The sequence below is a fragment of the Mytilus californianus genome, unplaced genomic scaffold (genome assembly GCF_021869535.1).
Source record: "Mytilus californianus isolate M0D057914Y unplaced genomic scaffold, xbMytCali1.0.p SCAF_13, whole genome shotgun sequence".
Lineage (NCBI taxonomy): Eukaryota > Metazoa > Mollusca > Bivalvia > Mytilida > Mytilidae > Mytilus > Mytilus californianus.
In genome coordinates, this window is record NW_026262615.1 from 45,414,007 (window position 1) to 45,438,093 (window position 24,087).

Sequence of the window (24,087 nt, forward strand, 5' to 3'; positions counted from 1 at the left end):
TTGATCTCACTGAATCCCAGGTTGTTATGTAGTTTGGTGTATTGCTGTCAAATTTAAGAATTAAATTAATCTAGGTAAAAAAAGCTAGGATTTGCAATTTCAAACAAAATTCAGATAGTACACTTTAATTTTTTTAATAACTTTTTCAAATCAACTAGGATTTTCATGAAACTATACAGCTACCTTGGTAATATATTGATCTTATTGAATCACAGGTCTTTATGTAGTTTGGTGTATTGCTGTCAAATTGAAGGGTTAAACTAATCTAGGTAAAAAAAAGCTAGAATTTGCAGTTCGGACTATATTCACATAGTACACTTTAATTCTTTGTATAGCTTTTTCAAATCAACTTGGATTTTCATCAAACTATGCAGCTATCTTAGTAATATATTGATCTTACTGAATCCCAGGTTGTTATGTAGTTTTGTGTATTGCTGTCAAATTTAAAAATTAAATTAATCTAGGTCAAAAAAGCTAGAATTTGCAATTTCGAACAAAATTCATTCAGATAGTACACTTTAATTTTTTTTATAACTTTTTCAAATCAACTTGGATTTTCATCAAACTATACAGCTACCTTGGTTATATATTGATCTTACTGAATCCCAGGTATTTATGTAGTTTGGTGTATTGCTGTGTATTTAAGAATTAAATTAATCTAGGTCAAAAAAGCTAGGATTTGCAATTTCGAACAAAATTCAGATAGTACACTTTAATCTTTTTTTTTATCTTTTTCAAATCAACTTGGATTTTCATCAAACTATACAGCTACCTTAGTAATATATTGATCTTACTGAATCACAGGTCTTTATGTAGTTTGGTGTATTGCTGTCAAATTTAAGGGTTAAACTAATCTAGGTAAAAAAAAGCTAGAATTTGCAGTTCAGACTATATTCAGATAGTACACTTTAATTCTTTGTATAACTTTTTCAAATTAACTAGGATTTTCATCAAACTATACAGCAGCTACCTTGGTAATATATTGATCTTACTGAATCACAGGTCATTGTGTACAGTTATGTGTATTCAAAATTCAGATAGTACCCTACTGAAAATGTAAAGTGGGATTTCACTGAAAATACCAGTGGAGTTCCATCAGAGTTCCATTGGAATACCACTGTATTACCACTGGGAAATTTGGTCGGGATTTTCATTGGACATTCATTGTTTTCCATTGGGATATCAGTGGAATATCCAGTGGGATTCCGGTGAATACTCGAGTGGAATACAGTGGAAATTCCATTGGAATACCAGTGAAAACTTCGTTGGAATACCATTGTTTTCCCACTGGACATTTATTGTTTTCTACTGGGATACCAGTGGTAATTCCATTGGAAATTGTAACAATCAACCAAAGAAAACCAGTGATATTTCAATGGAAATTGACAATTCCACTGAAATGTTAGATATCATTTTGCATGCACTGCTTATTTTTGAATGAATTAATAAGAAAACTTGAAATAAGACAATAACCATTTTAATGCAAGTCAACAATTAAAGAAATTACAACAGTTTATACATCATCCACATTTAAGACCTTTTAAACGAAAAGATCAACCTCTTTAAAATATTAACGTTGATAAATTATCATTTTTTAGTCAAAGATGTATTTACTTAATTGTACATGTAAATCATTTTTCTGATTAAATCATTCATAAGTCCATGGTAACTTTTGGTCCTCTTTGGAAATCTTTCACAAATGGTTTTAATTTTCAAATTTACAAATTTGTTTATTGTGCATTAAACAAACAAAAATGTCCAGTTTACATGCATACGAAATACTTTGTCAGTTTGGTCAGTTTTCTTCATCATCAATTGATATTATTCATGAATTAAGTCCAAAGTTTCTGCATTCCAATCCTGTTCCATTAAGTCTTCATTGATTAATCTGAAAGAAAAAAAATCATACATCATAACATGCATAGAATTTTGCATTAAAATAACATTACAATACCATGCTCCAGTCTGCAATTATTCAAAAATATATGTTACTGGCATATTTTATTTGTGTTTGTGTGTAATTTATTCACAACATTTATACACTAAGAGCAATTTAGACACATGTATGTCTATTATTGAAGACTATGTGTTCTCTAGATATCTTTGGCTATAGTTGTTGGGTTGCTGTCTCTTAGACTTATAACACACATCTCTTTTTATCAAAATAGACTTTTATTGTTCATGGATCAGGTGTCTCTCAAAGCCAAATAAAATAGTTTATACTGCAATCAGCTATTTTACTATACAGATAAAGCTATACGTATAAACGTTAGCTTTATACGTCAATGACCTCAACTAACCTATTAGCCACGCTTACTTACCGGAACTACTGTATTTCATCAACAACGTCACGTCACAACCATGACAACGTGTAGTAACAATTGTCAAACTTTTGTAAATTTAAACTTGTTATGTCTTGAAATTCGTAATTTACATACCATATTTATTAAATACTATTAAATTAGTTTATTTTCTCTTTCTAATTACTAAAAATGTCAATGTCTTATCGCCTGGACTTTATGAGTTACTACGCTTATAGGGAAATACCCAACAATGGTACCCCAAGAGGGAAATTCCAAACACTTTTTTTTAACAATAAATTTGTTACGTATTTTATTTTATTTTTTATGTTTTTTATCGATTGCAGTATAAAGAGTGTCTTGAAATATGAAATTTATTTGTATTCGGCACGAAACAGGGGGAAATGCTCGGTAAACCTCGCATTTCCCCCCGTTTCTTAGCCTCATACAAATAAATTTCATATTTCAAGACACTATACGTATAGTGTATGGTATGTGTGGTTCCAGTTACATTTAAAAAAAAATTAGGGTAGGTAGGTAAGAATTTTTTTTATTTTATGTTTTTTTTACATTGAGTCTATCATGTCTATGGGAGCAACATTCTGACTTAAACAGTACTTACTGAAAAATGACAAAAAAATCTTTAGGGTAGGCTATTGTTTAGACTAAAAAAAAAGGTAGGTAAGGTAATTGGAACCACGCATATATTTTTATTTAGCCTCATATTATCTTTCCCTTTGTGTTGTGTTTGTTGTTGGTTTACTATCTGGTTGAAGCATACCAGACACCTCATTTTGTTCACATAATAGCCATGATTAATAATTGTGCATGATGATCAGATCAATGTTTTTGAGATGTGTTTACAGCTTATAGATGTGAATGATTAACATGATTAATGTATTTTTATTTCAAGTGTGGGAAGGATGAAAAAATAATTCAATAAGTACCTTTCAATAATCTTATACTCAAATTTCTTTTCTGCTGCTGGTTCGTTTGTTTTCATCGTGTTTTCATATTATTGAGTGGATATTGATCAATGCACAGTCACCATTTTTGCAGCTTTGTACCTTCACCATGATCAATCCCTTTTAATATATGGACAACCTAAAAAAAAAATGTAAAAACATTTTATTAATAATTTTTATTTTCTGGTCATGACCTGTATGCATCATATATTACTGATATTTATCATACAATGTACATATATAATTAAGAAGCTTCTTTCAGTTAAGTATAAAGACTCTAAAACACAATATTAACCTTTAGGGATTTTTTGTGTTGCATGTCCATCCAAATCAGAACATGACAAAATTAAGTTGAATGTGCCTGACATTGTGTAGTAAACTGTAAACATCTTTCCTTGATTGTGAAGGCACACAATGTAATTCAATATTGAATAATAAAATTATTATTACATTCCCACCTCCCCCTTTTCAGAACACCAAATGGTCATCCTCAAAGTGTGAACTAACAGAGCCCATGAATGAAACTAAAGGGGGTGTATATCTTTTTTTTTCATTTTAATTAAAAATATTCATGATGTAAAAATCAAATGTAAAATCTCTTAAAAATTACCTGTATCTGCTGTACGTCTGCCCTACATCAGATCGTCTCATTAAAATTCTTGGTTCAACAGCTAATGTCATAACTAAATGTTCTGCCTTTAATGTCTATTTCTTTATTTATCGAAGGTTGTTGAGTATTAATTATTATTAACATGATTAATGTAATCACAGCTGGACAATGCTGGACAGGATACATACTCGTACAATATTTTTAGTTTCAAATTTGAACACATTCCGTGTATTAATGATAACGACTATCTGATTGGCCGATCGGAAATCCCGGAAATAGAGTTATCCAATCAAATCAGCGGTTATATATATAGTCTGGTAGAAAAAAATGGCAGCCTCCATGAATGTAAACATGTGTGTTGAAAAACAACATTATAGACTACAGTTACACGAATTTTCTGCTCAAATTATGCCAAAACACTGACAATTAGCGTACAATTGATTGGAGCGGATTATATGTGAAATGTTTCTATAGATTAACTTATATGACCCGAGTTTCAGTGCCGAGTTCAGGACATGAAAATGATGAAAAATTCATCACACCGACAAAGTTAAGATACCGAAACAGTTTATAGAACAATTTGGAAAATGAAAGCCGTTCACTTTAATCAAAAGAACAGTAGACCAGTAACAGTTAATGAACATGATGAAGTCAAAGGAGAAATAATTATATTATTGTATACATGTAGACTGTAGTGCAGGGCAGTTGCCAGTACGGTCACTTGAAGAAAAAAACGGAGTTATCCTAACAATTCGTACAGTCTGAAGATAATTTCTGCAACAGATCTGTTTAAAACGGCCCTTTTAAGAGCCATGCACATTTTTCAAAAAGAATCTTAATTGTTTTTGTTCGTTAAATCAAACAGAATCTTATTCTCAACCCAATTTGATATAAAATATTCATTTCTTTATTTATATTATCTGATTATTGCACATTTAATTTTATTACTTAATGGTTAAAATGTATCCTTTCAATGTGTCATACTCATAGGCTATATGGTGATGCATTATATTCACCCTACATCTGAGGAGCTACCATTTTACTTATTTTATATGGGGGGGGGGGTCTTTCAGACCAAATGATTATTTTCATTTGTTACTAGGCAAGTGATTTCATATTACATTTAACCATGTAACATTTTTTGAACAAATGTTTCATATACATGTATATATGTAGGTTTATGAAATATTCATTACATCCAATATATTATCATGATTATAATATTTAATTTCTTATCAGGCCAGCAAATTATATGTTATAAATTAAATCCTTTACATAATAATCATGCACTTAATTATTTGAAAAATTTAAATTAGAAGTATATATTCCTTTAAATTTCTAAGTCCAAAATTCCACTGGAATATTTGCATTAAATCAAAACTCCACTGAAATATAAACAATAATATTCCACTGGAAATTAATTGGAAAATCTTTGGAAGTTTCATTGGAAATTTCACTGATTTTCCATTGGAATTACAGTGTGAAAAATATTCCAGATGTTTTGGATGAAATTCTAATGGGATTCCATCGGAATATTTTTTTCCACTGAATACCAGTGTAATTTCAGTGGAAATCCAGTGGAATCCCGTACTCATTTTCAGTAGGGTACACTTTAATCTTTTTTAAAACTTTTTCAAATCAACTTGGATTTTCATCAAACTATACAGCTACCTTGGTAATATATTGATCTTACTGAATCACAGGTCTTTATGTAGTTTGGTGTATTGCTGTCAAATTGAAGGGTTAAACTAATCTAGGTAAAAAAAAACTAGAATTTGCAGTTCGAACTATATTCAGATAGTACACTTTAATTCTTTGTATAACTTTTTCAAATCAACTTGGATTTTCATCAAACTATGCAGCTATCTTTAGTAATATATTGATCTTACCGAATCCAAGGTTGTTATGTAGTTTTATGTATTGCTGTCAAATTAAAGAATTAAATTAATCTAGGTCAAAAAAGCTAGGATTTGCAATTTCGAACAAAATTCAGATAGTACACTTTAATCTTTTTTTTAACTTTTTCAAATCAACTTGGATTTTCATCAAACTATACAGCTACCTTGGTAATATATTGATCTTACTGAATCACAGGTCTTTATGTAGTTTGGTGTATTGCTGTCAAATTAAAGGGTTAAACTAATCTAGGTAAAAAAAAGCTAGAATTTGCAGTTCAGACTATATTCAAATAGTACACTTTAATTCTTTGTATAACTTTTTCAAATCAACTAGGATTTTCATCAAACTATACAGCAGCTACCTTGGTAATATATTGATCTTACTGAATCACAGGTCATTGTGTAGTTATGTGTATTCAAAATTCAAATAGTACACTTTAATCTTTTTTAAAACTTTTTCAAATCAACTTGGATTTTCATCAAACTATACAGCTACCTTGGTAATATATTTATCTTACTGAATCACAGGTCTTTATGTAGTTTGGTGTATTGCTGTCAAATTAAAGGGTTAAACTAATCTAGGTAAAAAAAACCTAGAATTTGCAGTTCAAACTATATTCAGATAGTACACTTTAATTCTTTGTATAACTTTTTCAAATCAACTTGGATTTTCATCAAACTATGCAGCTATCTTTAGTAATATATTGATCTTACTGAATCCAAGGTTGTTATGTAGTTTTATGTATTGCTGTCAAATTAAAGAATTAAATTAATCTAGGTCAAAAAAGCTAGAATTTGCAATTTCGAACAAAATTCATTCAGATAGTACACTTTAATTTTTTTTATAACTTTTTCAAATCAACTTGGATTTTCATCAAACTATACAGCTACCTTGGTTATGTATTGATCTTACTGAATCACAGGTCTTTATGTAGTTTGGTGTATTGCTGTCAAATTTAAGGGTTAAACTAGGTAAAAAAAAGCTAGAATTTGCAGTTTGGACTATATTCGAACAGATAGTACACTTTATTCTATGTGTAACTTTTTCAAATCAACTTCGTCCGTCGTCTTTAGCTTTTTACAAAAATCTTCTCCTCTGAAACCACTGGGCCAAATTTAACTAAACTTGGCCACAATCATCATTAGAGTATCTAGTTTAAAAAAATGTGTCTGATGACCCCGCCAACCAACCAAGATGGCGGCTATGGCTAAAAATAGAACATAGGGGTAAAATGTAGATTTTGGCTTATATCTCTGAAACCAAAGCATTTAGAGTAAATCTGACTGGGTAAAACTGATTATCAGGTCAAGATCTATCTGCCCTGAAATTTTCAGACAAATCTGACAACCTGTTGTTGGGTTGCTGCCCCTGAATTGGTAAATTTAAAGAAATTTTGTAGTGTTTGGTTATTATCTTGAATATTATTATAGATAGAGATAAACTGTAAACAGCAATAATGTTTAGCAAAGTAAGATCTACAAATAAGTTGTCATGACCAAAATTGTCAGTCGACCCCTTTAAGAGTTATTGCTCTTAATAGTCAATTTTTAACAATTTTTTGTAAATTCTTGTAATCGTTTACAAAAATCTTCTTCTCTAAAACTACTGAGACAAATTTAACCATACTTAGCCATAATCATTATTAGGGTATCTTGTTTAAAAAATTTGTCCGATGACCCCGCCTTCCAACCATGGCCAACTTGGTTAAAAATAGAACATAGGGTTAAAATGCAGTTTTTGGTTTATATCTCTGGAACTAAAGCATTTAATAGAGCAAATCTGACAGCTGGTGGCAAAAATGTTCATCAGATTTAGATTTATCTGCCCTGAAATTTTCAGACGAATCCGACGACCCGTTGTTGGGTTGCTGCCCCTGAGTTAGTAAGTTTACAAAAATTTTGCAGTTTTTTGTTATTATCTTAGTTATCATTATAATATCTAATATCTAATACTATATATTATGATTTTAACCTTATTTTACATGATTTCCAAAGCATCAGTAAATACAGGTGAGCGACACAGGCTCTTGAGAGCCTCTAGTTTATTAACTTTTTCAAATCAACTTGGATTTTCATCAAACTATGCAGCTATCAAAGTAATATATTGATCTTACTGAATCCCAGCGACTCTTTTCACAAAAAATCTTACGATTAAAATTGATCGTAAGTTATACTGAAATATGTATGACTTACGAGTTACGAGTATTTTTACTCTTAAGATCTTTTGTGAAAAGGGCCGCAGGTATTTATGTGGTTTGATGTATTGCTGTGTATTTAAGAACTAAATTAATCTAGGTAAAAAAAGCTAGGATTTGCAATTTCGAACAAAATTCAGATAGTACACTTTAATTTTTTTTATAACTTTTTCAAATCAACTTCAAACTATACAGCTACCTTGGTAATATATTTATCTTACTGAATCACAGGTCTTTATGTAGTTTGGTGTATTGCTGTCAAAGTTAAGTGTTAAACTAATCTAGGTAAAAAAAAGCTAGAATTTAACAGTGAAGTGTACTACTATTGGGAATAATAATATTAAAAATTATTGAAAAGTCTACCAGCTCTTAATTACTGACAAAATATGGACAATTATATGTTAAGGGGGTCTAAAATTCAGTGAAAAAAGTTATACACTGTTCACACTAGCCAGATTAGGTACTATATTTCTTGACCACGAAAACCATATAGGATGATAACTGTGTCCTTGGACCATCTACTCTACATACAATATTACTGTTAACCTGACAGTAAATTCTTTTTTACATACTATATTTTGGTACTAGCAAGGACGTATAACTAACATATATACGTCCTTGATTCACACAAGACAAGTTTGCAATGTTTTATAAAAGTTAGAAATTATAATATTGATATATAAAGAATAAGAAGTTGAAATAGTCATTCAGTTAATGAATCATGAAATAATTTGCAATTTTTTTGTATGTGATGCTGGTTATCATAGTAAATGTGTAAAAAACTTATATTTATAAAAGCTTGCATTTTAAATTTTATGTATTTATCTTAAATTGCATTTGTAATATTATAAAGAACTGAAGTTGCACATAATATGACTCATGCTTAGAAGATCTGATAGTGCATATATATATATACTTCCTCAGTGTACTTGTTTTAAAATTCTTAAAATAAGTATATCAATTTTCAAGGCTTGGCAGCTGCTATTAGGTCAGAAAGTGGATATTTGATAAACATGTAATTTTCATACACATATTCACCACTGTGAAATAGAGGTACTATGTGGTTTTTTTTTTGTTTGTGTAGAAATTTATTTTATGAAAACCATTATTTATAAAACTTGAATAATTAAGACCTCAATGTATATATATTATATTGTAATATCTTATTGTTGACTCAATTATTTTAATCATTAATTATACCTGATTAATATATGATTAATTGTTATGGACCCTGTAATTTGGAATTGATTTATTATTACAAGTACTTTGACACAAAGTCAGCATAAATGGCACCACACTTATATTTTGTAGATTTGTAAAATTCATCAAATATTAGTTACTTTCATTCACAAGACGAGTTTGCAATGTTTTATCAAACTTAAAAATTATAATATTGATATATAAAGAAGAAGTTGAAATAGTCATTCAGTTAATGAATCATGGAATAATTTGCTAATTTTTAGCTCACCTGCGAAGGGCCAAGTGAGCTTTTCTCATCACTTGGCGTCCGTCGTCCATCGTCCGGCGTCGTCCGGCGTTGTCCGTCGTCGGCGTAAACTTTTTACATTTTGAACTTCTTCTAGAGAACCACTGAATGGAATGAAACCAAACATGGCATGAATGTTTCTTATGAGGTGCTGACCAAGTGTTGTTACTTTGTAGCCGATCCATCATCCAAGATGGCCGCCAGCGGGGCACTTAGTTTAACATAGGACCCTATGGGAAATGCATACAAATGACTTCTTTTAGAGAACCACTGAATGGAATGAAACCAAACATGGCATGAATGTTCCTTATGAGGTGCTGACCATGTGTTGTTACTTTGTAGCCGATCCATCATCCAAGATGGCCGCTAGTGGGGACTTAGTTTAACATAGGACCCTATGGGAAATACATAAAAATGTCTTCTTTTAGAGAACCAATAAATGGAATGGAACCAAACATGGCATGAATGTTCCTTATGAGATGCTGACCAAGTGTTGTTACTTTGCAGTCGGTCCATCATCCAAGATGGCCCCCAGCGGGGGACTTAGTTTAACATAGGACCCTATGGGAAATACATACAAATGTCTTCTTTTAGAGAACCACTGAATGGAATGAAACCAAACATGGCATGAATGTTCCTTATGAGATGCTGACCAAGTGTTGTTACTTTGTAGCCGATCCATCATCCAAGATGGCCGCCAGCAGGGAACTTAGTTTAACATAGGACCCTAGCTATGGGAAATACATACAAATGTCTTCTTTTAGAGAACCACTGAATGGAACAAAACCAAACATGGCATGAATGTTCCTTATGAGGTTCTGACCAAGTGTTGTTACTTTGTAGCCGATCCATCATCCAAGATGGCCGCCAGCGGGGGACTTAGTTTAACATAGGACCCTATGGGAAATACATACAAATGTCTTCTTTTAGAGAACCACTGAATGGAATGAAACCAAACATGGCATGAATGTTCCTTATGAGGTGCTGACCAAGTGTTGATACTTTGCAGTCGGTCCATCATCCAAGATGGCCGACAGCAGGGGACTTAGTTTAACAAAAGACCTATGGGAAATACATACAAATGTCTTCTTTTAGAGAACCACTGAATGGAATGAAACCAAACATGGCATGAATCTTCCTTATGAGATGCTGACCAAGTGTTGTTACTTTGTAGCCGATCCATCATCCAAGATGGTCGCCAGCGGGGGACTTAGTTTTACATAGGACCCTTTGGGAAATACAGAAAAATGTCTTCTTTTAGAGAACCAATAAATGGAATGGAACCAAACATGGCATGAATTTTCCTTATGAGATGTTGACCAAGTGTTGTTACTTTGCAGCCGATCCATCATCCAAGATGGCCGACAGCGGGGGACTTAGTTTAACATAGGACCCTATGGGAAATACATACAATTGTCTTCTTTTAGAGAACCACTGAATGGAATTGAACCAAACATGGCATGAATGTTCCTTATGAGTTGCTGACCAAGTGTTGTTACTTTGCAGTCGATCCATCAAGATCCAAGATGGCTGCTAGGGGGTGAGGGGGCTTAGTTTAACATAGGACCCATTATTGGAAATACATACAAATGTCTTCTGTTAGAGTACCACTGAATGGAATGAAACAAAACATGGCATGAATGTTCCTTATGAAGTGCTGACCAAGTGTTGCTACTTTGTTGCCGATTTACTGTTCAAGATGGCCACCAGGATATTTTATTAAATAACGGGACCAATATTAATCAAAATTTGGCCTCAATCATTATTTGGGTATCTTTTATGATTTTTATCTATCTTTACATGATTTCTAAAACCAAAGTAGAGTCAGGTGAGCGAAAATAGGTGTCTTGTATCTCTTTTGGACCCCACAATTCATCTTTTGGGTTGTTCTAAAAAATGAATAAGGTTTTTGAATCAAGATGGGAACAAATTCTTTGACCTAAACGAAAATCAAGAACCTTATTAGACAAATTCATACTATGTCAAGAATTTTTAAAAATTATTCAGACAAATTAAGAATGTCGAGTAAAAATCATGCAAATTCAGACAAAAACTGGTCTTTTCAGACTTTTTGACTTTTGTAGTGAAAACTGCTCAGACAGAATTATGAGGATACTAAAATCAATACTACACAAGTTTTTAGCTAACCATTGCCAATTGGTTGACTGATATAATGTCCTGTCTTATGTGATCATGGTCTTAGATAGAACAACACACCGTAAATAGAAAAATTTCTTATTAGGACAATATTAAAGTATAGGCCCAGATATCTGTTTGCCTATAAAAGTGCATTATCATTGTGTTACTCAGTTTTTCGTCTCTGCTCAGTGAAGTCGGCTTTATACAGGGATCATTGTATCTTGTGTATGATTGTCAATGAGACAACTATTCATAGACCAAAGGACTCAGAATTGAACCATAACAATTCACTGTACAAGAGATATCCTCGACACTAGATGAATTTCCAGGTCTTGTATGGTCTTGTTTCTTCATCACTTGATGGACTTCTAACCTGGCCGTTGCCATATTTGTTTTTTTTCAGCCGATGTTAAGTGACGTCATACTTTAAAGGGAGTAAATTAGTGGTCATTGAGTATGACAAGGGTTATTCACTGGTGAATAATAGGGTTGTTTGATGGAGGCTTCAATTTGTTAGAGTTATTCATCGCTCCTGCCGATTTTTGGAAAAAACATTGAAACAAAATATGACACATGATTCTGTATTAGCAAATCAAGTAACTACTATATAATGTTAGGTATAATACTGTTTTGATTAATCAAAACATTTGAAGATTAATTGTATTTTTTATTAAACTGGTGATATAGATTTCACATGAGAGGACAGCCAGATGACTTTCTTGTATAGGCACACTATAATACGCATCTTTCAAGTCAACTGAAGCCATATATTGGTTTAGTTTAATTTTGTTAAAAGCAGTGTGCAAAGTTTCCATTTTGAAATGTATTTTCACAACATTATCATTGAATGATTTGAGATTAACACTAACACTATCGTCCTTTTTTGGTCTAATGAAAATATTAGAATAATATCCACGAGTATCATTATTTGACACTTTTTCAATAAATTCTTTACTTAAAAACTTTTCAATTTCTTTCTGAATTAAATTTCTCTCATGTTCATTAATTTCAATTGTTTTAGGAATAGTTATTTGGAATGGTATATTGTCTAGTTCAATAGTATAACCAGTTAAAACATTTCTTATCCATTTATCCAAAGTTAATAAATCCCAGTTGTGAATAAATACTGAAATCAGGCCTCCAATAAAATTATCTGGAGTATTGTATAACTTTAACATACAAGTACTAATACAGATACATTAAATTCATTGTCTTTGGTTTCTTTAGTTTCTTTATGTTTTTTGCCCAGAATTTGTCCTTTGGGCAGAATTTGTCTTTTGGCCAGTTTTTGTCTTTTGCTGGACCCCAATGACTGTCCTTTGACCAGTTGTGTTTTCTTTTCCCTAAAAAATCACCTCCTGACTCCATAGATAATTTGTCTGACCTTTTGTCATCTTTGTCTAATTTATCTACTTTTTCATCCAGGTTGTCCCCAAATAAAAATTATGTACAGATGTGTCTACTTCACACAATTTCAGTACCATGACTAATGCTGAACTGCATGTCTGAATTACCTTTTGCATAGCCACACCTCCTTCTCTTTTGGTTTTTAAAATCTTCCATAATTCTCTGTTTTCCAGAGTTACCTAAAAAATGGAATAAGCATTCATTTAATCATGAATTCATGATAATCAGATTTATATTACCGTTGAATAAAACAACATCAGTCTCAAAACCATTATTGTTCATTACATAGATCTTCTTTTTGTTATATTTTACTTTAATCTTATCTTATACTTTTATCTACTGCAATATAATATTTAATATGAAAATATACCTTTATCTTTTAACCATTTTCAGGCACCAAATAATTCTCTGTTAACTTTTGGTTCTCCTCGTCATTTAACAGTTTCTCAATAGCTGTTTCAGCTAGTTTTGGCATTGCAATGTCAATCTCAGGACCAAACTTTTTGTCCTCCTCATATTCTTTTTCTAATTCTAAAAAGAAGTCTTCATCTACCTCATCTAACATTTGGTCTAATGAACAAACAACATCTTGGTCCTCTTGTTCCTCCTCAGATTCCTTATCATCATCTGATATATCTGATAATTCAGGAATATCACTAACAGTAACTGTCATCAGTTTTATCGGACACTTTTTGTGGATGAGTTTTAGCATTCTTCGACTCTGAATTTATTTTGCAATTGCAGAATGTTCACTGCTAAATTAGCCATAATCTCTGTTTGAGATTTTTCCATGCTGGAAAACTTATCCATCATATCTTTCATTGTTGGACTGTTGTTATTTTCACTACCGATAGTTTCACTTTCACTTTCAGGGACCCCAGACATGCGCAGCATACCATGTCCCGCCGACATGCCCATTGGGTCTGAACTTCTATTCATTACACTTCTAGTGTTAATATCATAATCATAGTTTCCCACTGTTTCAGAAACCTTTCCTGATTTAATTTTATAAATTTCTTTTGTGTGATGTTTCACCATTTTGGCAAAATTATTCCTTTCGGACGTCGATTCATCAATATTATTTTCAGCCAATTTTTTTACCACTTTGGTCAATATCAGTGTTAATAAAAAAAATCTACATGATTTTTAAGCCATCACAGAAAGTTTACAGAATATCCCTCAATCATAAAGTTAAACAATAACGAGAAAAAAATGTAATAAGTCCAACAAAAATTAATAAAAAAATGCACATATGACCTCGGACAACAAAGCGACCGCAATGACCTTGGACAGCACCACCTGGCTGTCCTCTCATGGGAAATCATATATATCACCAGTTTAATAAAATAGGTGTTGTTACGATGTTGTCGAAAGTAAATTGTGAATGCTAAGAAAAAGATACAGTTCCTTATATTTTCTTCTTTAATTCCATTAAAAAGCCCATTGTAAATGTAATAAAAAGAATAACTTAATCAAAGAATTCAAATATAGAAAAATTTCACTGGTAACCGAAAAAAAAATTAAATTTATGTGCTACGAGCACTTATTGTGATTTATAGATCAAGTTGTTTGGTCACTCATTGAATATTTTTCTTTAATTAAATTCTTTGATTAGTTATTCTATAATTCGTTATCATTATCTCTTTAGTCAACATGTGGAATCACCAACTTGATGTCTCCTGGACAGAGTACAGAGGTAGCTAGTGATACAAATGAATCACAGTATTCAGGAATTGTTAATTTGTCTGATGGCATTAGTGTCCAACAGTCTTCTGAGGTTTCACAGCCAGCTATTGGAAACAATAAGGTGATATTGTCTGAAACTATACAGCCAGAACCTTGTACTGAAGAGACAGCAGTATCTTGTAGTGATGATGGAACAACTCTTGCAGGCAACAGGGTAACGTAAAAATAATTTTACATTTATCTGATTGTAAATTGGAGTGACAACAGCAATTTTAATGACTGTTACAGAAAATTTGTGTCACTCTTAGATTACATAAATGTTCTTTTATTCAGCCACATTTCTTTTATGTCATTTTTGGTTTGCAAACTCATACCTATGTCATCTTGTGCCTCTAATAGCAAACATGTACAACATAAGTTTTTACCACCTTATTTAAGTGCACTAAATTGTTGGTAAAAGTTAAATTTATAAGTTTAACTGAATAACTCAGAAATCTGTAAAAAAAAAGATAATTAGAAAGTCACAATGACAAACTTGTAGCTGATTGTTCCTCAGCTAATTGAATGAAAAAACAAAGTGTATGTTTGTTTTATTTTGATATGTTTTTGTTTTGTGTTTATTTACATTTGACTAGCAGGCATGATGACGACTCATATTACATGTATTAGCTTGAGTTTTGATAATGAGGAATTTTATTTAATGATAGATGTTCATACAGGAACTTCTTAGGAAGAAAGATAAGAAATTAGCAATATCCATTAACTTTATGTTCCGCTATATAGATGATGTTCTCTCACTAAATAATACAAAATATGGTGACTATGTTGAAGAATCTATCCCATCGAACTAGAGATAAAGAATACTATAGATACAGTTAAGTCTGCCTCATATCTTGACTTACATCTAGAATTGAGGGTCGGTTGAAAACAAAACTTTACGACAAAAGAGATGATTTCAGCTTCCTAATTGTAAACTGTCCATTTCTATGTAGCAACATTCCAGCAGGGCCTGCATACGAAGTATATATCTCCCAATTGATACGATATTCCCGGGCTTGTATTTCCTATCATGATTTCCTTGATAGAGAATTGTTGCTCACAAGGAAGCTATTAAACCAAGATTTCCAAATGGTGAAGTTGAAATCATCCCTTCGTAAATTTTACAAACGCCATCACGAGTTGGTTGACCCTTATGGAATAACCTTTTCACAGATGATATCAGATATTTTCCTTATGTCTTAACTACAATACCCTTCCCTTTTCATGAATGTGACCTACCGAATAAGACTATTTACCAGATTTGTAATAACATAAGCAACACAATTGGTGCCACATGTTTTTGGTGGGGTTCGTGTTGCTTAGTCTAGTTTTCTATGTTGTGTCTTCTGTACTATTATTTAGATAGATGTGGTATGAGTGCCAATGAGGCAACTCTCCATCCAAGTAACAATTTATAAAAGTAAACCATTATAGGTCAAGGTACGGCCTTCTGTTTGTCTTTTTATTTTTTAACCAGGGCGTTGTTAGTTTATTTTCAATCTATGAGTTTGACTGTCTCTCTGGTATCTTTCGCCCCTCTTTTATAATTAATTCCAAGCTGTTCAGTTATATAATGCCAATCATAATTGATTGATTAGATTAAATAGTTGATTACACACCTAATCACACAATTAAAGGAATTTAATTTATATATTAGAATTGTAATAGAAAGTAATGCACAAATATAACAAGCAATTCAATATGTTACATAAGTCTATGTTACTATTGATAAAGAAATTCAATAGATATTTTATAAAGATTTGCAAAGAACACTTCATAAAATATTTGGATATTAAATATTATAATGGAATGTCAGTTGGCAAAGGTACGTATACCAGTTAGTATGTATAGGTACGAGTTGACCTTTAGTGGAACAAGCTTAACCTTTGTACTGTTGACACTAGAATTTAAATGTGTTTGTGGTTTGTTAATAGAAATTTTTTCGAACACAAATTTTCGGTTTTGGTTCAAAAAAATCAGCATGAGTCTCAATGTTTGTCTTTTATGCCTTACACGAGTTTGTATTGTGAAAGAAGATTTGAGATTAATGTCTAAACAAATGTTTCATATCACACCTTTAAGGTTGACAATTCAATCTAATGCAGTTAACTAAGTAACATGAATATCCATTAACCTCTACATTACTAAAAATGAGAATCTTTCAACAAACAAATGTTTCAATTTGTTCAATTAAATTAAATCTGTATTTTTTGTTACACAGTAAAACATTATCTCAACTTTTCCTTTTGGATTTTTAGAGTGATGATGGTGAAAATGAGGAGGAAGATGTAGATGACAACAACAAAGGATTAAAGGGTATTAAAACATTTTAGTTTTTGTCTCGCTTGACGTAGTCAAAAAGCAAGACATAGGTATGCTGTTTCCGGCGTCAGCTGCGGTGTCAACAATGTATTAGTTTGTGATTAGGTCTAGTTTATGGTGAACCACAAGTGGTAAGTCAAAGATATTTGGTATGCAGTTGTATAAGTATTGGCACATCTCATTAACATGGAGATTATTTGGCCCCATCCCCTCAGTTATGGTCTATTGACTTTGAAACTTTGCTTAGTTTTCATGTATTAGTTTGTGATTAGGTAAGTTTATGAAGAACCACTCACTAGTGGTAAGTTAATAATAATTGGTATGCAGTTTTATAAGCATTGGCATATCTCATTTCCATGGAAATTATTTTGCCCCACCCCCTCAGTCATGGTCTATTGACTTCAAAACTTTTGCTTGGTTCTCATTTATTAGTTTGTGATTAGGTCAGTTTATGGGGAACCACTAGTGAGAAGTAAATGATATTTGGTATGCAGTTGTATAATCATTGGCATATCTCATTTCCATGGAGATTATTTGGCCCTGCCCCTTCAGTCATGGTCATTTGACTATGCAACTTTTGCTTAAGTTTTCATGTATTAGTTTGTGGTAAGATTGGTTTATGGGGAACCACTAGTGGTATGTCAATGATGTTTGGTATGCAGTTGTATTAGCATCGGCAGATCTCATTTCCATGATTATTTCACCCCGACCCTCAGTTATGGTTTATTGACTTTGAAATTTTGCTTAGTTGACATGTATTAGTTTGTATTTATGTTTGTTTAAAGGGAACTAGGTATGATAAGTCAATGGTATTTGGTTTGCAGTTGTATTAGCATTGGCACAACTCATTTCCATGGAGATTGTTTTGTCAATGTACCTTCAGTCATGGTCATTGACTTTGAATATTTGCAAAACTCACATGTTATACTCATAGTGTTGCTATTTTAATTTCAACATTTGCATTATCGAAATTTAAAAAAAGTGAGACATATCTCTGTGATAACAGTTTATTTTTATCAGAGATGCAGATCTAGAAATATGATATGGGTAAGTGTTTGACAAATCTTTTAATTAGGGGTAAAAAAAGTTTTGGGAAATATTATTTTTACCAGTATTATTCTTTACAGTGATGTTCTTTTTGTTCAAACACTAGTTTAATGCAGAAAAGCAGAGTAAAAAACGTATCTTCAACAGACAAATACAACTTCCACAAATGCATGGTTGCCAACTATAAAAAGGTAGTTGATCATCTGGATCTGATTTTAGAACCAGTTACAGCTGTATCATATGGCTTGCTTATTAGAAAGAAAGAAAAAGAAACCAAATGATGGCCCTCCATCTTTGGTTTTTTGTCTCACCGCAGTATTTCGTCGCATTTTGTGAGACATATGGGTCAATATCCCTAATGCGCCTCGAAATGAGGAACTCAAAAGTTGTGTGTAAACAAAAAATCTCTGTGTAGTGATATTGGACATGTTTCTATTTTTTACAAATGACTGAGCTTAACCATTTGAGGTGATTAGGAAAGTAGAGGAACATAGAATAAATGTGTAAAAACTATGGAGCTATTAAATGTGTTCAAAGTATTAAATTTTCAAAGAACTTATTGTGTTAAAAAAGGGATTTTTTACCACGAGGAGCCGCATCACGAAAGGATGTTTGGGGTATGCTAATTTACGGAAAAAGTAATCTCACTTCGTACCCCGAAAATTTAACCACATATGTGAAAATGTCACAGCTTCGAAACAAGCTATCATACATATATAAGTTTACGATATGGAATGAGCTACAGGAAAAAACGTTACCATTACCGCCTATGGAAAAACAAAGATATTGACCCATATGTATTACTATCCAGCAGCAATGGCGGCGTCACAATAGCAGTTTATATAAAGCCTTATGTTTTGTAAGATTAAAGACCTGGATGCTTCATATCTTGTATGCAGATACCTTATGTTATGAAGTGTTAATTTGTCATGTGTCCAATGTCATTTCCTTAATTTCATGGTTCAGTGACTGATTGAAAAAAAATGAGTTTTTTATGTCGTCAAAAATTTGCTTTATTTATATAATGTTTTGATGTTTTTCGTCGTCGTTGTCCGCTTCGTGGTCGGCGTTGTTTGAAAACACATTTGGTTTCTGGACAATTACTTTAGTTTAAGTAAATGGATCTCTTAACAAATATTACCTGAAGGTTCATTACCCCAAAAAGAAGGTTGGGATTGATTTTGGGGGTTATGGTACCAACAGTTTAGGAAAAAGGGGCCAAAAACAAGCATTTTGTTTCCAGACAATAACTTGTGTGTAAGTGAAAGGATCTCTCTGAAATTGTACCACAAGTTTCCATATCACAAAGGGAAGGCTGGGATTGAGTTGTGGGATAATCTCCCAAACATTCAAGAATCAGGGGCAAAAAAGGAACCAAAAGCAAGCATTTTTCTTGATTCCAGACATTAACTTGTGTTTAAGTGTATGGATCTCTCTAAAATTGTACTACACAGTTTATCACTACATAGCTTATATAGGGAAGGATGGAATTGAGTTTTGGGGTAATAATTACAAAATGGAAAGGAGGGGGGTGGTTAAAAATTTTTGGGGTATTTTTTCTTCAACATTTTTTTTAATTTCTTAAAAGTTTTAAGCAGTAGGTTAACTATTTTTGGTGTATGGAATGATTGTAAGGGGTACATCTCGGTGTGGTAGATTTCATCTGACCTCAATCTTATTTTCATGGTTGATAAGTCAATGTTGAAGTTTTTGTCGAGCCTGCGACTTTTGTCGCAGAAAGCTCAACATAGGGATAGTGATTCGGCGGCTACAGCGGCGGTGACGTTAGCTTACTTCTTAAAAGCTTTATATTTTAGAAGGTGGAATACCTGGATGCTTCAAACTTTGTATATAGATGACTCATGTTACGAAGTTTCCGTCAGTCACATGTCCAATGTCCTTGATCTCATTTTCATGGTTCAGTGACTACTTGAAAAAAAGAGTTAAGATTTTTTGTAATGTTAAATTCTGTCTTATTATAAGTAATAGGATAACTATATTTGGTACTTGCATACCTTGCAAGGTCCTCATGCCTGTCATACAGTTTTCACTTGACATCGACCTCATTTCGTGGATCAGTGAACAAGGTTAAGTTTTGGTGGTCAAGTCCATATCTCGGATACTATAAGCAAAAGGTCTAGTATATTTGGTGTGTGGAAGGACTGTAAGGTGTGCATGCCCAACTGGCAGGTGTCATTTGACCTTGACCTCATTTTCATGGTTCAGTTGTTATAGTTTTTGAGTTTTAGTCTTTTTTTCTAATACTATATGCAATAGGTCAACTATTTTTGGTGTATGGAAACATTTTATGATTTATAGGTGAGTTGGGCATGTTTTATTCAACCTTGACCTCATTTTCACGGTTCATTGCTCAGTGTTAAGTTTTTTTGTTTTGGTCTGTTTTTCTTATACCATATGCAATAGGTCTACTATATTTTGTGTATGGAATGATTGTAAGGTGTACATGTCTGGCTGGCAGGTGTCATCTGTCCTTGACCTCATTTTCATGGTTCAGTGGTTAAAGTTAAGTTTTTGAGTTTTGGTTTTTTTTTTCTAATACTATATGAAATAGGTCAACTATATTTGGTGTATGGAAATATTTTATGATCTATATGTCAGTCGAGCAGGTTTTATTTGACCTTGACCTCAATTTCAAGGTTCATTGCTCAGTGTAAAGTTTTTGTGTTTTGGTCTGTTTTTCTTCAACTATAAGCAATAGGTCAACTACATTTGTTGTATGGAAGAATTGTTAGCTGCACATGTCTGTCTGGCATGGTTCATCTGACCTTGACCTCATTTTCATGGTTCATTGGTCAAGGTTTAGTTTATTTGGTTAATGTTAAGTTTATGTGACAGTTTTAATAAAGCTTTATATTTAGGACAACATTTTTTATCAACATAATAATATCAATGATAAGTAAAGAGGGCGAGACATTTCAGCGTGTGCACTCTTGTTTTGTTTAGGTCTGTTTTCCAAGTACTATAAGAAATAGGTCAGCTATATTTTGTGATGAAATAATTGTTAAGTGTACATGTTTGTCTGGCAGGTATGTCTGACCTTGACCTAATTTGTATTGTTTATTGATAAATGATAAATTTTCGTATAAATTTTGTCATGTGAGACACTGTTTTTCAAGTGCTTAAGCAATAGGTCAACTATTTTTATACCCCCGCTTTAAAAAAATGGTGGGGGTGTACTGTTTAACCTCTGTTTGTCCATCCATTCATCCGTCAGTCCGCCCGTCCCATGAAAATTTTCGTCGCATTTTTCTCAGAAACTACTTGACAAGGATTTCTGAAATTTCAGTGTTTATATTAGTAAGTTATATCCGTACGTGTGATGCATTTTTAGATTCATCACTCAACAACTTCCTGTTTACTGAACACTTGTATCATAATACACATGATAGCCAAGTTAAAACTTTTGTCACATTTTCTCTAGCAGTAAGAGCTCTGACATAAACAAGTCAGAATAAAATGACTTCTTCAAGTCAGAAAGTGTTTTGAAATTCTGACCTGTACGCGTCAATTTTTATTTTGCGTAGTTTTCACTCAAGTCCGTCAAACCAGAAGTTATTTTGAATTTGCCGCCGATCTACGACACATACGATCACGTGGTTTTTTGCAAAAGATCACGTGTTTGAGAGTCGTTGTTCTGGAAGTGTCTCGAACGAGAAGTCATTGAATATTATATTGATTATTTACGATTTTTAGTGAAAATCTAGGTCATTGTGGGCATTTTTAGAAAGGTTATTCATATTACCTCCGTATTTTCATGGGCATTTTTATATTTTTTGCCTATAAAGAAGTTCCTTGCAAGTGATTTTTTAGCTGTTTCATGAAGGCGCGCGACCTGTAAATACGGACGCGTGGTCTTTTAGATGACCTGGTGTTTGACAATTCTGACTTGTTCAGGTCAGAAAATGTTGTTATGATAATGAATTGTTATTTTCGGGAGATAACTCGTGTTGTCTTAAACAATATTAACATTATTAACCAGTCAGTGCAATTTAAAAAGTAAAATTATTGCTTCGAGCATAACATCGTCACGTGATTTTTCTATTTTTAAAACTCAATCACGAACTGATTTTTTAACCTTTCTGATTCGTTTCTCCCTATGAGAAAAACGATCATTGTGAATATTGATATGATGATAATGAAACGAAAATGGGAAAAATTTTAATAAAAGAAAAAGGAAGGGAGGGGTTTAACTAAAGAACCCAAGGTTTTTTTTTTTTTTATTTTTAAAGTTATAACTTGAGAACAATAAGTGATGCACACACCTGGTCTTCATTTTTGATCATGGGACATGATAAAACAAATCAAATGAAATGTAGGGCAAGTCTCCAGGGATCACCCCTATCCCTGTCATTTCTCTATTCCTCTTTATAATGTCAAATTGATTTGAATGAAATATACCGGGCTAGTCTCCAGGTTTACCCCCACCCCCTGCCATTTGGAAATGTTCTTATATTTTGTAAACGGTAGAGATCCCCACCCCTAAACCATATATATTCTTGTATGGGACAATTTAACAAATCAAATGATATGTTGGGGGAGGTCCCTGGGGGTCACCCCTACCCCTCCTGTTTGAAAACTTGTAAACGGTCGAGATCCCCACCCCTAAACCATATATTTTCTTGAATAGGACAATAAAACAAATCAAATGAAGTATAGGGGAAGTCCCTTCGGGTCACCCCCACCCCCTCCTGTGTGAAAACTTGTAAACGGTCGGGATCCCCACCCCTTAACCATATATATTCTTGTAAGGGTCAATAAGACAAATCAAATGAAATAAAGGTGGAGTCCCGGAGGGTCAACCCACTCCCTCATGTTTGAAAACTTGTAAACGGTCGAGATCCCCACCTCTACACCATATACATTCTTGCACAGGACAATAAAACTAATCAAATGAAATATAGGGGAAGTCCATTGGGGTCATCCCCATCCCCCTTTTTGAAATGTTCTGGATCACCACCCCTAAAGGTAAACCATATGATATTCCTGTTCGTCATTTCAAGAAGATTTGAATGACATGCAGGGTCAAACCCTAGGCGTCACTTATGCATATCACTTTACTAGACAAAACCAATTTGTACTGGAACTTGCCCAATGTCAGGCAACCATGGGAATGACGAATTATGGGAGCTTAAATTTGTTTGGGAGACTTCGTAACAGCATCCTGTTACAATTATTTCTTGTTTATTTTAATCTGCTGAGAGACCACCTTTACATATTATATTTATCAGTGTTTGTGCAAACAGAATTGTCTATTCAGTATTATTTTCCTCTCACATGCATCACATCTTATTAATTACATGGATATAGGAAGATGTGGTATGAGTGCCAATGAGACAACTCTCCATCCAAGTTACAATTTATAAAAGTAAACCATTATAGGTCAAGGTACGGCGTTCAACACGGAGCATTGGCTCACACCGAACAGCAAGCTATAAAGGGCCTCAAAAAATTACTAGTGTAAAACCATTCAAACGGAAAAACCAACGGTCTAATCTATATGAAAAAAAAAAAAAATTTTGGCATATTTGTTTTCCTCTGAAATTACACATCTATAATTCTTACCCCAGATGCTTAGCCACATGAAGCATTTACCTCTTATTTGAGACATAGATAGTCTTTGTTTCTACAGAAGTGAGAAGAACATTGGAAGTCAGAATGTTCTGACTTATAAAAGTCTGAATGTTCTGACTTAATAAGGTCAGAAAGACTCAGAATGATCTGAAAATACTGACTTTTTTTAATGTTTAGAGTATTTTAGAATATGAATGCACTTGTCATGCTAGTACCATAAGAAACCCTGACAAGATTTTGTTCCCAAACAACAATTTTTAAAGATATTAAGAATAACAAGTGTACAATGGAACATAAATTACAAAGTTATAAGTGTTGTGAAAAAAGCTATTTAAAAAAAAATCAATAGATAGTTATCTTTCAACTTTTACATGTATTTAAAAAACAGTGAAAATATTATG

The 24,087-nt window shown here is 32.6% G+C and overlaps 1 protein-coding gene and 1 long non-coding RNA gene across 6 annotated transcripts in view; one reads left to right on the forward strand and one right to left on the reverse strand.

Annotated features, from left to right (window-relative positions):
- Nucleotides 1-24,087, forward strand: part of LOC127723751 (uncharacterized) — a 99,538-nt gene that overhangs the window by 25,100 nt on the left and 50,351 nt on the right. For all 5 annotated transcript variants that reach the window (XM_052230502.1, XM_052230500.1, XM_052230499.1 and 2 more), the window contains exons 4-5: nt 14,649-14,900; nt 16,984-17,041. In XM_052230502.1, coding sequence (XP_052086462.1) covers nt 14,673-14,900; nt 16,984-17,041 — 286 coding nt within the window. In that variant the 5' untranslated portion in view covers nt 14,649-14,672. The remainder of the gene's footprint in view (nt 1-14,648; nt 14,901-16,983; nt 17,042-24,087) is intronic.
- Nucleotides 1,462-3,906, reverse strand: LOC127723753 (uncharacterized). Its single transcript, XR_007992238.1, has 3 exons — nt 3,876-3,906; nt 3,248-3,404; nt 1,462-1,888 (listed from the first exon to the last, which is right to left on the reverse strand). It is a non-coding gene; the product is annotated as an uncharacterized LOC127723753 (long non-coding RNA).